Below are 14,323 nucleotides of genomic sequence, written 5' to 3'. Positions count from 1 at the left end.
CTGTCTGTCTGTTTATAGTTAGTCTGTATGTCTGTCGATAGTCAGTCTGTCTGTCGATAGTCTCTCTGTCTGTCTGTTGATAGTTAGTCTGTCTGGCTGTCAAGTGTCAATAGTCTGTCTGTCTGCCTTTCGATATTCTGTCTCTCAGTTGAGAGTTAGCCAGTCAATAGTCTGTCTGTCTGTTGAGAGTTAGTCTGTATGTCTGTCTGTCTGTCTGTCGATAGCCTGTCTGTCTGTCTGTCTGTTGAGAGTTAGTCTGTATGTCTGTCTGTCTGCCTGTCGATAGTCTATCTATCTGTCTTTCTGTTTATCGATAGTCTGTCTCTCTCTCTGTCGGTAGTCTGTCTGTCTGTCTGTCTGTCTGTCTGTCTGTCTGTCGATAGTCTGTAATTTTGTCTATTTATCTGTCTGTCTGTAAATAGTCTGTCTGTCTATCGATCATTCTGTCTATCCAAGTATTCAAATTGCATAAGACTTTAAACTAAACTTAAGCTTTCAGACAATTCTTTGCCAAGCCAACAGTCAAAGTTTCTCTTTACAAAGAGTAATATGTAGTAAATTTAACTCTATAAATGTTGAATGAACAGCTGTGGTTTAAATATCCTCCACCAAACCATTGATACCTTACCAAACCTGGCATTATTTGGCTCATGCTTGCGCCATCTGTTCATACTATCCCTGCCATGATGGATAACACCCAAAACCCAATAAAGATGAAGTCCCTGTAAGCTGTATGGTCACAGCACGTGGCGAACTTGTAGACAAAGGGATAACCTTAGAAGATGTCACATCTAGTCAAACACTTAACAAGAGATCTTTCCTTGTAGCATCATGGTAGATTGCGTAATTAAGCATGTACAATGATATCATCGCAACCCTCTTCAGATTGAAATCCCATTGCACACAATAGCAGCAATGGAGCACAAGTCACAACTCATCAGTGGATCAGACCGCAAATTACAGGACTCAATCTACGCTGGAATTTGGATGTGTCTGCATCCAGACGGATCCTACAGGTGGGCAATAAAGGAGTATCACTGGTTTCTCGACAAGCTTCCTCAGAAGAATTAACAAATAGGATTAGTGGGCAAGAAAAATCTTCCAAAGAGCCATCTGCTAAGCCGCATGGGGAGACGTCAGCTCAAAGCTACGTGATCGCATCCCTCTGAGAGAAGGAAAGGTTGTACTGACAATGCAGACTAATTAATTCAACTCTATATAGAAGTTTTAGGGGCTGTAAGGAAGGATGCCCAAATTACAGCTGTTCGTAAACTAAAAATTGATAACTCTTTCTCTAAAGTGTGCTGGAATAAGAAATCATTATGCCTGATCTACCTTTTAAATGCATTTGGTGGGCTCTGGCGGTACTATTGTTGTTGACCGGACACTGTTCCCTTGATGCAGGTATGTATCTACTCTACATATGGATCTTGAGGAGATTTGTTTTGTGCAATCTTGTGACATTGTACTCTTCGTTCCTCATCAGGTGCTGGAACTCATGAGGATTATTTATCAAATGGATATACAACTTTTTTGGACGCCAATGACGTTTTGAATCGCTCATTGGTGGCAAGTAAAGGTAAAACACAGAGTTACGTGTCTGGTGAGGGGAAAACGGCTCTCTCCAGACGTAAAAGAGACCTTCTGTTCCCCAATGGAGTTAAACTTTGCTCACATGAGACGGTGCAACAGGCAGTACAGAATCATCTCAACTACTTTCACCTGCGAGGTAAGATCCAGAGATTTCAGTTTTCTGGGATAGCGGCCAAGAATGGTAATTGTAAAGGTACAGAAGACTTCTATAGTGTGAATGGATGCTCTTTGAGATCATTATGCGAGAAAAATGAGCTCATACGGCTCTACTTTTCATCAATAATAATAAACTAAGCCAACCTGACCAATTTCATTAACGTCCAAGTAACCGCATATTTGAACCACGGTTTCGAAACGACAGAAACACACGCTCTCTTTGTCTCCGCCTTGCTTATAATCGTGCACAAATATTCAGACGCACTCAACACACTTTTCCACATCATGCTCTTTCTAAAGATCACATATTAGCATGTGAAGTTAGACGCAATCAAAGTATTAAACCCTACTGGAGACCACCGCTGAGAATAATGTCTCTCGCTGTTTGCATTAATAGGACCCAGATGACCCTAGTGAATCTAACTACGACAGCTCGAGAAACAATTGTTGCCATTTTACATAAAGGTTATTCCTGCAGTGTGTTAATGGAAAGTTGATTATGTTTAGCCACGGCAACCTATTATAGTGCACTTTGATGCTTTATTACATGTGCAGTGGGGTCCAAAAGTCTGAGACGACTTGTGAATGTCTATATTGCATTTTGTTTAATTTTATATAAAAGAAATATTACAAATGATATAATCACCATAACAATTTGAGTGAATCATTGATTTAAAAAAATTACAAAAATTTTAAATCGTAGTGTTGTGTGTCCCCAATGTATATGCTAAATGAATTATCATATCATAAATATATTGTACTTAATACTGTATATAGCGTGCACATTTTTAGCTACTTTTATGATATGTTTTGAAATGTTTTCACTTTGGTTGTATGGAAACAAAAGGTCCTAGATATTCAGCTCAACATTTTCCTCAGAGTTCCATGGAAAAATAGAAGTCATATGGGTTTCAAACAACATGATGTTGAGTAAATAATGACATACATTTTTATTTTGGGGTGAACTTTCCTTTTAAAGCTGATAAAGAAGGTGTGGCTGCCAGCAGGGGGCTGGCAAAGTATCTGAGGTGTCTGTCTAGCACTGTTAAAGTCAAAATGTGTCGTTCCAGTAGGAAAGGCCAGAATTCCCCATTTCTCCCTCTCGCTCTCCTGAAGTCCCCATTGCTACTGAATCACTGTAGACAGTGATCAGATCCTTCGCTCTGCCAGGAAAACTGCTGACCTCTGCCCTCCTACGCACTTGAGTTCTGGTAGTCGTCATACATTGCCGGTATGGCGGGCAGATGTAGGTGGAACATTTCGACTGGAGCCGCAAAATGTCTAGCAAGGGTTAACATACCCCATCTGCGCATTTCATTTTCCACTTGCTTGGGTACATTGAGAAAGTATGCGGCACATACCGAAATAGTAATTTTGGTTCACAAACTGAGAAATAAAAGAAACTATGTTTGTCTGGAACAATTGACATGTGTGGATAAGGATAAGAGATGTTTCCATTATGTTAGTTATTGCTTTTTCTTTATTTAATTTAGAAATAAAGAAACGATTCTGTTATTTCTGTATTTCTGACTTCTAAATGAAAGGGGTATCCATTATAAGTGATGTCAATTTCCACTACAGCAGAGTTCATAGCTGGTGTTTTGGCAGATTATTTTTCTCCACTGTTTATAGTTCCTCTTTCCAAAATCTAGTGAGCTGCCTTACTGTCTGCTGTCTACACTGGCAGCAATTGAAATGGAACCTCATAAGTGAGTGTTCTGAAGTGCACTATATGGACAGCAAATCTACAAAGTGCATTGTTTGAATAGCAAAGTGCTCTGGAGATTCAATTCGTGACTGATTCCGGTTTTAGGTTAGCTTGTTGCTAAAGCTAATGCGGCAATGCACTAATAAACAGAAATGGACTGTTTTATACACTATTTTATTGATACTTTGTAAAAATATATTGTAAAAAATATTCAGAAAGAGTCAAAAATAGGTACTTTATCCTCAATGTTTTGGCTGTTTTTGTATGTACCCTTTTCCCCCTGCATTTAAGTGAGAGTATTTGTGTTTGCTTTGTTTGGGTTTGCATGCTTATGGGTTTGTGTATGTTTGGATTTTCTTCTGTACCTTTAGTGTGCCAGGAAACAGTTTGGGAGGCTTTCAAAATCTTCTGGGATCGCTTACCCGAGAAAGAGGAGTACCAGGCCTGGATGAGAAAATGTCAAAACAGTAGTGTTAGCGTGTTTGACATCGGCCGGAGCTTTAGCCAGTCAGCTGAGCACCTTGCTCTGATTTCAAGTGTAAGTATCATTGTCAATGTAATGATACCGTACAAATAATTATCAAATCAACACTTTTAACTTATCAGTTCAAAGATACTGAAACAAACTAAACAAAAAGAAGCAAACTGACTTTTATGGTATTTTGCAGAGGGTAGGAGTGGCTTCAATGACATCAACAAGGTGAGAACTGCTTACAAACATTTACCATCTTGGTACATGAATATAATAATATAATATTTTAATTTCAAGCTTTACACTGCTGATTTAATCCAATGTACACAAATTGACACCAAACTTTGTCAACACAGCACATTTGTCTTGTATCCATATTTACCATAATTGTGTGCTAATATAGACAAAAAACCCACATCTGTTTGTAAAGTAACAGTGTAATCACACAATTCCTATATTTGTCTTATGATAGTGCACCTACCAGCCCATGGCAGCCTGAATGCAGGTAGGACTCCCAGGCTACTAATGGGCACAAAACAACATAGTGCTACATACACTAGTACGGTCCTGCAGCCTTAATATAAATGAATCTGCAAATGCTCAGTGTGGAGCTCAGATTGTAACGTATGTAATCTAACCCTAACATTAATTGAATGATCCGAAACACAATTTATTTAGCTAGGTAGCTAAGGCAGCAAATTCTGAGAACACACTGGTGCTTTGCAGACAAAACCACCCATTAATAGTTAAAGTTGGATATAGACCCCTGGTTTCAGAATGCAAAAATTTGAATCATACTGTGCCTTTAGTCCCTGCTAAAGGTAGTTCACTTTCTGCTAGCTTTAGAGAGCCCTCCTTATGGTTCAGTTCATTTCCTGAAGCAGAAAACTAAACTCATTTACCAATAAGAAGTTTAGATTTTGTAGTTTTGGGGTATGTTATTGACCTTTTAAAAGCAGTGTGTAATTATCTTCTCTTTCACAGACATCAGACAACAACTACTGCGCCAACACAAGCAAATGTGGCCACAACCAAACAAGGTCAGTCTAGTTTACAACATTGTTTGAAACAATATACGTCTTAAACAATGGATCTGTGTTAACATTCCCTGTGTTTATAAATACTTCAAAATAATTAGCTAAAGTCCTTTTTTTCTATTGACTGATTTTGCAGTCTGTTGATTTAAGTTATGCTCTGATTCATCTGCATTGTTAATGTCCACATGAGACCCTGCAGTCATATCAACAGAGTCCTAGTGCTCTCTGGTTTAGGATATACACTTCTCTCAGAATAGACATTAATCCTTTTTAGGTACTCAGTGGCTTGTAGTGAGAGGTGTCAGGATCCTCAGATAAAGTTCTGCTATTTAGTCTAGTATAACTAATTATTTGTGCATGGTCTTAGCCTTAACAATAAGGTAAATGGAGTTTGTCCCTGCTATCCTGAAGATAATTAACAGCGTGTAATTAATGGATGAAATTTACAAAGTTAAAACCTATATGATCTATATTTACTATATTTACTATTATCTATATCACTTCCTCCATCTCTTTCTTTCTCTTTCCTCACCCAGTCAGTTTTCTGATTCCTGAAGCAGTAACAGATTCACAGGATGTCACACCACAGACCATTGCAGACCGAATGTTATTTACCACCAGAGCTGCAGAGCTTCAAATGACGCTTGGCATCACTCCAGACCCTGATCTTATCACAGCCTTTGAGGACTCACCAAGGATAAGCACTAGTTCACCTATAGAACTCACAAGTGAGACCACTGTGAAACCTGTTTCAGAAACTGAACTGGAAGTCAAACTGGATGCTACTGAGGGTCCTGTCAAAACATTAGATGTTACCATTCAACATGAAGAGGTGGACGTTGTCTCAGAGTATACATTAATGATCACGGATAGAACTCCAGAGGAGTCTACTTCAAGAAAATATGATTACAGGATTCCCACAACCTTTGAGGATTCAATAGCAATGAGCACTACTATTCCAATAGTAGTCACCAGTGATTTTACTGAAGAGCTTTATTCAGAAAATGAGTTGGGACACGATGCTACCGATAGTCCATTTGTTTCCATTCGACATGAAAAGGTTGACATAGTTTCAGAGTCTAAATTATTCATCACTGATAGAACTCCAGAGGAGGCTACTTCAAGAAAGTATGATTATAAGATTCCCATAACTTTTGAGGACTCGTTAGGAATAAGCACTACTATTCCTACTCTAGTCACCTACACAAGTGGCTCTACTGAAGTGCTTCATTTAGAAACAGAGTTAGGACAGGATGCTACCAATAGTCCGGTTAAGACAGCAGGTGTAACCATTCAACATGAAGTTGATGTTGTCTCGGAGTCAACATTATTGCCCACTGATTCTACTTCAAAAAAATATGAGAATGATATTCCCACAAACTTTGAGGATTCACCAGGGTTCAGCACTAATACTCCTACAATAATCACCAGTGAATTCACTGAAGAGCTTAATTTAGAATCCGAACCGAAGGTGAAAATGGATGCTACTCATGGTCCAGTTAAGACAGCAGTTGTTACCATTCAACATGAAGAGGTGGATGATGTCTCGGAATCTACATTGATGACCACTGATATAACTCCAGAAGATTCTACTTCTGGAAAATATGAATATGTTATCCCCACATCCTTTGAGGACACACTGGGGACAAGCACTAGTTCACCTACTGAACTCACAACTGAGACCACTGTGAAACAGGATGTTAGCAATGGTCTAATTAAGACAGCAGGTGTTAACATTCCACATGAAGAGGTGGACGTTGTCTCAGAGTCTACATTATTGACCACTGATAGAACTCCAGAAGGTTCTCCTTCAAAAAAATATGAGAATGATATTCCCACAAACTTTGAGGATTCACCAGGGATAAGCACTAATACTCCTAAAATAATCACCAGTGAATTCCCTAAAGATCCTCATTCAGAATCCAAACCGGAGGTGGAACTGGATGCTACTCATGATCCGGTTAAGACAACAGTTGTTACCATTAAACATGAAGAGGTGGACGTTGTCTCTGAGTCTACATTATTGACCACTGCTAGAACTCTAGAAGATTCCACTTCAAAAAAATATGAGAAAGATATTGCCACAAACTTTGAGGATTCACCATGGAAAAGCACTTATACTCCTACAATAATCACCAATGAATTCACTGAAGAGCCTCATTCAGAATCCAAACAGGAGGGACTGGATGCTACTCATGGTCCAGTTAAGACAACAGTCATTGCCATTCAACATGAAGATGTGGACGTTGTCTCAGAGTCTACATTGATGACCACTGATAGAAATCCTGAAGATTCTACTTCCGGAAAATATGATTATAATGTTCCCACAACTTTTGAGGATTCACTAGGTATAACTATCAATACTCCTATAGGAGTCACCAGTGAATCTACTGAAGAGCTTATTTCAGTAACTAATCTGGACATTGGGCAGGGTGCTACTGAAGATCCTGTTAAAACAGTAGATGCTACAATTCAATATGTAGAAGTTGATGTTGTGTCAGAGGCTACAATGATGCCCACTGATAGAAATCCTAAAGATTCTACTTCAGGAAAATATGATCATGATGTCCCCACAACTTTTGAGGACTCACTAGGTATAACTACCAATACTCCTATAGGAGTCACAAGTGAATCTACTGAAGAGCTTATTTCAGTAACTAAACTGGACATTGGGCAGGGTGCTATTGAGGATCCTGTTAAAACAGAAAATGCTACAATTCAGTATGTAGAAGTTGATGTTGTGTCAGAGGCTACAATGATGCCCACTGATAGATATCCTGAAGATTCTACTTCTGGAAAATATGATCATGATGTTCCTACAACTTTTGAGGACTCACTAGGTATAAATACCAATGCTCCTGTAGGAGTCACAAGTGAGTCTACTGAAGAGCTTTTTTCAGTAACTAAACTGGACATTGGGCAGGGTGCTACTGAAGATCCTGTTAAAACAGTAGATGCTACAATTCAATATGTAGAAGTTGATGTTGTGTCAGATGCTACATTGATGCCCACTGGCAGAACTCCGGGAGGTTTCACCTCCGCAAAGTATGAGACAGATCTCCCTACAACCCTTGAGGACTCAGGAATAAGTACTAATACTCATTCAATAGTCACTGGAGAATACACTGAAAATTTTATTTCAGAAACTGAACTTGAAGTTGGACGAGGTGTTACTGAAAGTCCTGGTAAATCAGCACTTGTTACCATTCAACATGTAGATGTTGATGTTATCTCAGAAGCTACAATGATGTCCACTGATGGACCTCTGGTAGGTTATCCTACTGAAATATCCCCTGTTCAGAATGTCTTACCAAAGGAACCAAAGCAGACAACTCCTATTGAACTGCTAGAGGTTCCCCCCACAGAAGGGTTGTCGAAATCTGTGACAGATAAGGGTGTTGTCAAAATCATATATGTGACCACTTTGCCAGAAATGATGTCACCCACTGCACCTGCATATACGTCAACTGAGGATGCTAGAAATTTTACAGGGGAAGGCCTACTTGAGGAAACTTCTGTTGTATCAACAGAGGAAGACACTGCATTTGTAACATTACTTGACAAAGATGAGGAAGAGACACCCTACACTAAAGAGGGCAAACCTACACCAGAGATGACAATAGTTAAAGAACTACCAGATACTGAGACAGAGAGTACTCATGAGGTGTCGAAGGAAACGCATGAGCCTACAACGGTCACAGAGGATAATTTAGGTGAGGAAGAGGACATTATAACTGAGACCCCAGAAGTTACGGAGGTGACAGCTGGAGAGATACCCAAAGTGACAGAGGAAACTACAGAAGCTTCGGATGTGTTTACTGAGAGAGACACGCTTGTGGATGAGGACACAACTGCCATTACGAAATCTGGCGAGATGATGACAGAGGCAACAGAAGGTCATCCTTCTGAGGTTGTATTTGAAGACATTGGCACAGAGAAAGTAACAGTTATTGAAAACTCGCTTGAAGATTTTGAGGGAGGAAAAAATTATGCTACTGCTGAATTAGGGAATGTAACTGAAGCTGCCATCTTTGAGGAATCATCTGAGGAAAGCACTGAAAGGTTTTTGGTTAAAGAGAACTTCACAGAAACTTCTACTAAGTTCACAAGTGTGGCCACAACTGGAATCACACCCGAGGCTACACTTGATAACTCTTTTGACATTGTTACCCCGGAAAATGACATTTTAGCATTTGTAACCGAAGGCATGAAATATAAGCTAGAAGAAACATCTAAAAAGGGTGAAGGTGGTGGGGAAACACTTTTTGAAGACACAATGCCATACCTTACTGTTACTGAGTTGGAAAAAAATATACTGACAACTGCCATAAATGAGGACATACAAGTTACATATCCATCAAGAATTCTAGAGGACACACAAAAAGTTGTGGTGGAAACCATACATGAAGTCATAGAAGATGTACATGAGACCAGAGGAGACTCCTCACCTGAGACACCTGAAGTCGCAACAGAGACACCGAAGGTCCTTACAGAAACTGATGTCATAACAGAGACAACTTATGTCATATCTAAAGCACCTGAAGTTATACTGAAGACAAGTGAAGCCATGCCAGTGACGCCTGAAGTCACATCTCGGACACCTTTGTCGACATCTGAACTTTCAGAGGTGCCTGAGAAAGTACCTGAAACACCTGACGTACATGTTGTCCAACTGAAACCTGCAGAGGACGACACTCCAACTCCTATCTCAAAAGTGGAGGATATCACAGTTGTACTGAATAACTTGACAACTACTATTCAAAAGACTTTCTCCACCACATTACAAATCTTGCCACAGGACATTTCCAATGATATTTTAGATGAAAACAACATGGTGAGCACATTCAATTTATAATTATAACAATTATTTCACTTAAGACTTATATAACTTGTTTAACTGAGTAATTGTGAGTTCCTCTTACACTTTTCTTAATTATATATATAGATTGGAAATGAAGTTGATGAAATGTTGGTCCGCCCCATACGTCCTTTTGGAGACCATATTGTGGAGCTGAGTATCAAGCTAAGAGGTGAAAGCTATGATGATTCTCTGAGAGATCCAACTAGTTACCCCTATCAACATCTATCGGAGCTGTTCATTGAAAAGGTGAGTTGCATCTATAGTGTGACAAGTGAAAACAGTATGTCGGGAATGAAGCATTTAGATTATTAAAGTCTATAATCGCATGCCCATGAGGGTACATATATACAGTATTGTATGTGTATAGCTTATCCTTTCTTTTGTTGAAGATTGAAGAGGTTTTTGAAAGGCTCCCAGGTTTCAAGAAAATATTTGTCCTTGAATTCAGGTATGTTTTTTTAATAGTAATTTACATGATTAAATTGTGCATACAGATAAAAAATAGAACAATTATATATGTTGATTTCTTTATATTATTCTTTTTTCCCCTTAATAAAATATCCCAGGCCACAGAAGGACATTGAAGGGTATGTATCCTAACTTTTATTTGGCTCTGGAGCGATATGCATTCATTTTACAAGTCAAAATTAATCACATATGAAGAAAACAGATATTAATATTATTTGGGCTATACTACTCTGTGCAATGTTTCACCCGGACCTGATAAATCCATCTCTCCACCCTGCCATATCACACAGCTGCGTGACCCATATCTCCTCCAAAACATCTAATGAGAAATTCATGTGCCTGAATTTTCCACCCACCATGTGTAGTGTTTTATAAAGCATTGCTCTGAAATCACTTTCACACTGTTTTCTTGGTAAAGTCATGTGCTTGCAGCTTCATTAGCCTTGCAAAACCAATTGATTGAAAGGATGCTCATACTCATATGTGTGTGTCAGTTTTGTCTGGCCAATTGCCACCTTAAGTGGGATAAGTCGCTGTGCTAAATGCATGCCCAGCTGCCAAGCATTATGGGATTAAATGCTAAATGTTCTCTGCTCTCGAGTGTCATCATGGCAAGATTTCCCTGTGGTTTATCAGTGAGGGCTCGGTTAAACCACACAATGGATAACTGCATATTGTGAGCTCCACGAGGTCCTTTAAACCACCTGAGAACAGAGATGTTCTCACTTAAAGCCACATAAAGCTAATTAGCATTTAGCCCGGGAATTGAATCCTGATGGAGATTTTGTCTGTCTTGTGCTGAATATTCTGTGGTATAATTGGTTGCAAGCTAGATAATAGACTGGCATTTTTTTACTCCTACAAAACTTAAACCAGCCTAAAGTGTTTAGCCTGTCTTCTAGCCTATCCATGATGGTTAAGCTGGTCTGTTTTGGTGGCTTTAAAGACATTTTGGGCACTTTTCAGACAGAATTAAAGACCAGCAGACTGATTAGCTAAACCAGGCTGTGAGACTAGTCAGATTGGCTTAACCCCAACTTGGTAGTTCTGGAAGAACAACTAGACTATTTTAAACCAGCTAAAACTACCAAGCCATCTTAGGCTGTTTACTGTAAGCTATTCTTTTCTTATTTTATTTTTTATTTTACTTCAATATTTACTACTAGGCATAGGGATGTGTTAAACAAAGTTGTACAGCCAATGTACTGTACAACTGGTTAAATATAACAATTAAATGTGACAAACTGACAAAACATCATTGAACAGATAGCAAGCTCCATCATGACAAACTCCAACTTGCTCTACTGTAGATTAAGCTGTTCATTTATTTCTTAATGTTGCTGTCATTTCATGCATAACAGCTCCAGTCTTGAGGCCGGTTTACAGCCAGTAAAGCCTTTGACGAAGCACATTATGTTGTTTTTCGACCGCAAGAGTCACTGTTTTCTTTTCATTCCTCAGAGGCCTGGCAGTGGTGGTGCACTACGCTGTGGTTCTCGAGGGCGATGGTGCGGGAATAAGTAATGAGACCATGGATTACATAAACTTGCATTCCAACATGGTTGAGAACTCCTTCACTGATCCCGATGAGCTTCCCACTGTGGTCTACACAATCACAGACTTCCGAAACTACATCACTGAAGCCCTCCACAAGGAGAATTTTATCAGAAACACCACTCTGGATGTGGACCCTGATTCTTTGCAACTGGAAAATGGTAAGACGTTCTCTAAGAAATAGAGGCACATTGTGGATCCATTATAGGGAACCCAAGACATCAGGGTGTTGAGTTGAATGCTTCTTCCTGATGTTTCTTATAAACATTCAGGTTCAAGTTTGTGTTCTGTCACAGTGGTAAATTGCAAACTGTAGCTGAATTAACCCGGAATGCAGCATGTTGACAATGATTGGATATCTACTTACACTGCTTGGCTGTATGCGGTTTTAACAGAAGCAAGGAGCCTTCATGGTTCTTATCTCTGGTTTTGGCAGACTAATCTTGCAGCTCTCAGAGCAAATCTCTCTTGAGACGCCAGTATGGGTATGAACTGTGCTTGAGCAGTTTTAAGTATAATTTGATATGATTTGTCTCTGTTTTGGCTTCACAGTGGAGACATTGCTGCCTTCCAAACCAACCAGCAGACCGCTTGACTCCAATGACATGATGGTGAGTCAATGGTCATTGGCAGGACCACCCAGTAAACTGGTAACCATGACTGTCCAGTCCAGAATCACTATTCAGAGCAGCAGTTTAGGATTTTTTTTCACCTCATTGCAATGCAATCACTTTCAAGTGTGAATGTGAATCCTTCCAAAGCTGTTAAATGAAAAATGACTCACACTAATGGCAATCACATGTAGGTTTTTGTTGTTACATGATAAGAACGATTACCTTGCACATAAATTCGGTTTTCATAGCATGTCATTAAAACAGATTATAGCACAGCTATGGGATAATACGGCAGGTCTGTAAAACTATTCAAGTCAATTTTCCAGCTCAAGTATTCTCTAGACACAAGTAAGCATGCTATTTTATGAAAATTGTTTAGCTCAGGCACTATGAAATATTGAAAAGAATCTGTTTTTAATCTCAGTGTGACATATATTTATTGCAGAGGCCGAGCAGTCTGTAGTTTAATTAGAAAGACACATTGGATACCAAACATGGCAATAATCTTAGAATTTACTCTCGGTTTTTCCTCTTACATTTGACAAAACTGGCACTTTTTTCAATACCCTTATTAAGTAGATTTACTGTCTTGTTTTGGCTGGTGCATTATGTCCAAGTCTGGATCTGGGAACAAGTGTGTTCTCTCTCTCAGGTAATAGTATGCTTGCCTCCAAAGATGCATACTAGTTACTAAACGCCAATGCAAGTTGATGCCTTATCTGATCTGTCTTGTTCAAGATGGATATTAGTTTGTTAGGTCAGCTGTAAAGTCAAATTAGAAACCTAACTGGTAGGATGCTCAAAATATTTTGTAGAGAGTTAAGCCATTTGTTCTGTATTAAATGATCAATGGACCTAATTCAAGAAATATGAGAAGAACTAATTTCTGCGTAAATTGGTCATGAAACCATTCTTATGTAAATTGTCGCACTGAATTGAATGTGACAGTTTACGTAAGAATGGTTTTACGAATGATTTACACAGAATTTTGTTCTGCTCGTGTTTCATGAATGAGGCCAATGTGTGCAACTGACGGTGATCTAGTTCCAGTAGCACCTCACTCATTACTTGCATGAAAATAAAATGGTGTGAATAACTCATGGATGTATATACAACCAGTCATTATGTATACAACATGACATATTGCAAATCTGCATGAATGTTAATGTTTGGTGTATGGAACAGCTAAACCTGGTTTCTGGTCAAATATGCATCATCCAATGAACCATCTAGGAACAGATCCTCTGGATGGTGTGAATCTCATGCACATGTGTGCTTTTTTTTACTATGTGTATTCAATTTTTCCATGGACATTTATCTGGAAAAATTATATTTTCTAGTGTAATTCAGTGAGAAGTTTAAGGAAAATGTGTTCCACTTAGACCATAAGTGTATTCTTTTCACTCTGCCAACTCTTTTGATGTTCAAATGGTGAGACATAATTTTAATAACGGACACATACGGGCATTCAGTGGATGTAGGCCTCAGTAAGGAAAGTTAAAAGGGCGTTTGGCTTATCTTTTTGGCTTATCTCTAATTCACCAGTCAATAGTAACTAACTAACTAATCATTAAATCCTAGGATAATGTTCTTGCCTCTGAGAAACCACCAGATGTTCCTGTGCAGGAATTATCCAACAATGACATCTTCATTACAAACAATGACTTCTTTGACCCTGTTGACACCTTTGATTCCTGGAAGGATGGACAAAATCAGGACACAAATGCAAATGATGTAATAATCTTTGAAGAAAGTACCACTCTGTCCCCAGCAGAAGTGTCTTTGAAGAATTTGGACACTGAGTTTACCTCTAAATCTGAGACCTCAAGCAGCCCACCTGCTCCTGGTGCGGAGAGTAAG

At 39.0% G+C, this 14,323-nt stretch overlaps 2 protein-coding genes across 2 annotated transcripts in view; both read left to right on the top strand.

Moving 5' to 3' along the window:
- Window positions 1–739: 739 nt before the first annotated feature.
- On the top strand, window positions 740–8,055 carry LOC307120168 (uncharacterized protein; the record flags this gene model as incomplete). The annotated part of the gene is made up of 8 exons (XM_079807055.1): window positions 740–1,404; window positions 1,487–1,729; window positions 3,829–3,995; window positions 4,126–4,157; window positions 4,402–4,434; window positions 4,914–4,969; window positions 5,503–7,839; window positions 7,985–8,055. The coding sequence occupies exons 1-8, from the start codon at window positions 1,323–1,325 to the stop codon at window positions 8,053–8,055; spliced, it is 3,021 nt and encodes a 1,006-aa protein (XP_079663181.1). The 5' UTR covers window positions 740–1,322.
- Window positions 8,056–8,114: 59 nt separating this feature from the next.
- The window catches only part of impg2b (interphotoreceptor matrix proteoglycan 2b), a 31,758-nt gene continuing 25,549 nt past the window's right edge, over window positions 8,115–14,323 (top strand). The window contains exons 1-7 of the mRNA XM_079807504.1: window positions 8,115–9,800; window positions 9,912–10,073; window positions 10,217–10,275; window positions 10,394–10,414; window positions 11,757–12,010; window positions 12,402–12,460; window positions 14,045–14,318. Of these exons, the coding sequence (XP_079663630.1) occupies window positions 8,211–9,800; window positions 9,912–10,073; window positions 10,217–10,275; window positions 10,394–10,414; window positions 11,757–12,010; window positions 12,402–12,460; window positions 14,045–14,318 (2,419 nt within the window). The 5' untranslated portion in view covers window positions 8,115–8,210. The remainder of the gene's footprint in view (window positions 9,801–9,911; window positions 10,074–10,216; window positions 10,276–10,393; window positions 10,415–11,756; window positions 12,011–12,401; window positions 12,461–14,044; window positions 14,319–14,323) is intronic.

This window comes from Gobio gobio (genome assembly GCF_949357685.1).
Source record: "Gobio gobio genome assembly, chromosome: 24".
Taxonomy (NCBI): Eukaryota; Metazoa; Chordata; class Actinopteri; order Cypriniformes; family Gobionidae; genus Gobio; species Gobio gobio.
The sequence above is the reverse complement of the archived record's forward strand: the minus strand, read 5'-3'. Positions and strand labels throughout refer to the sequence as shown.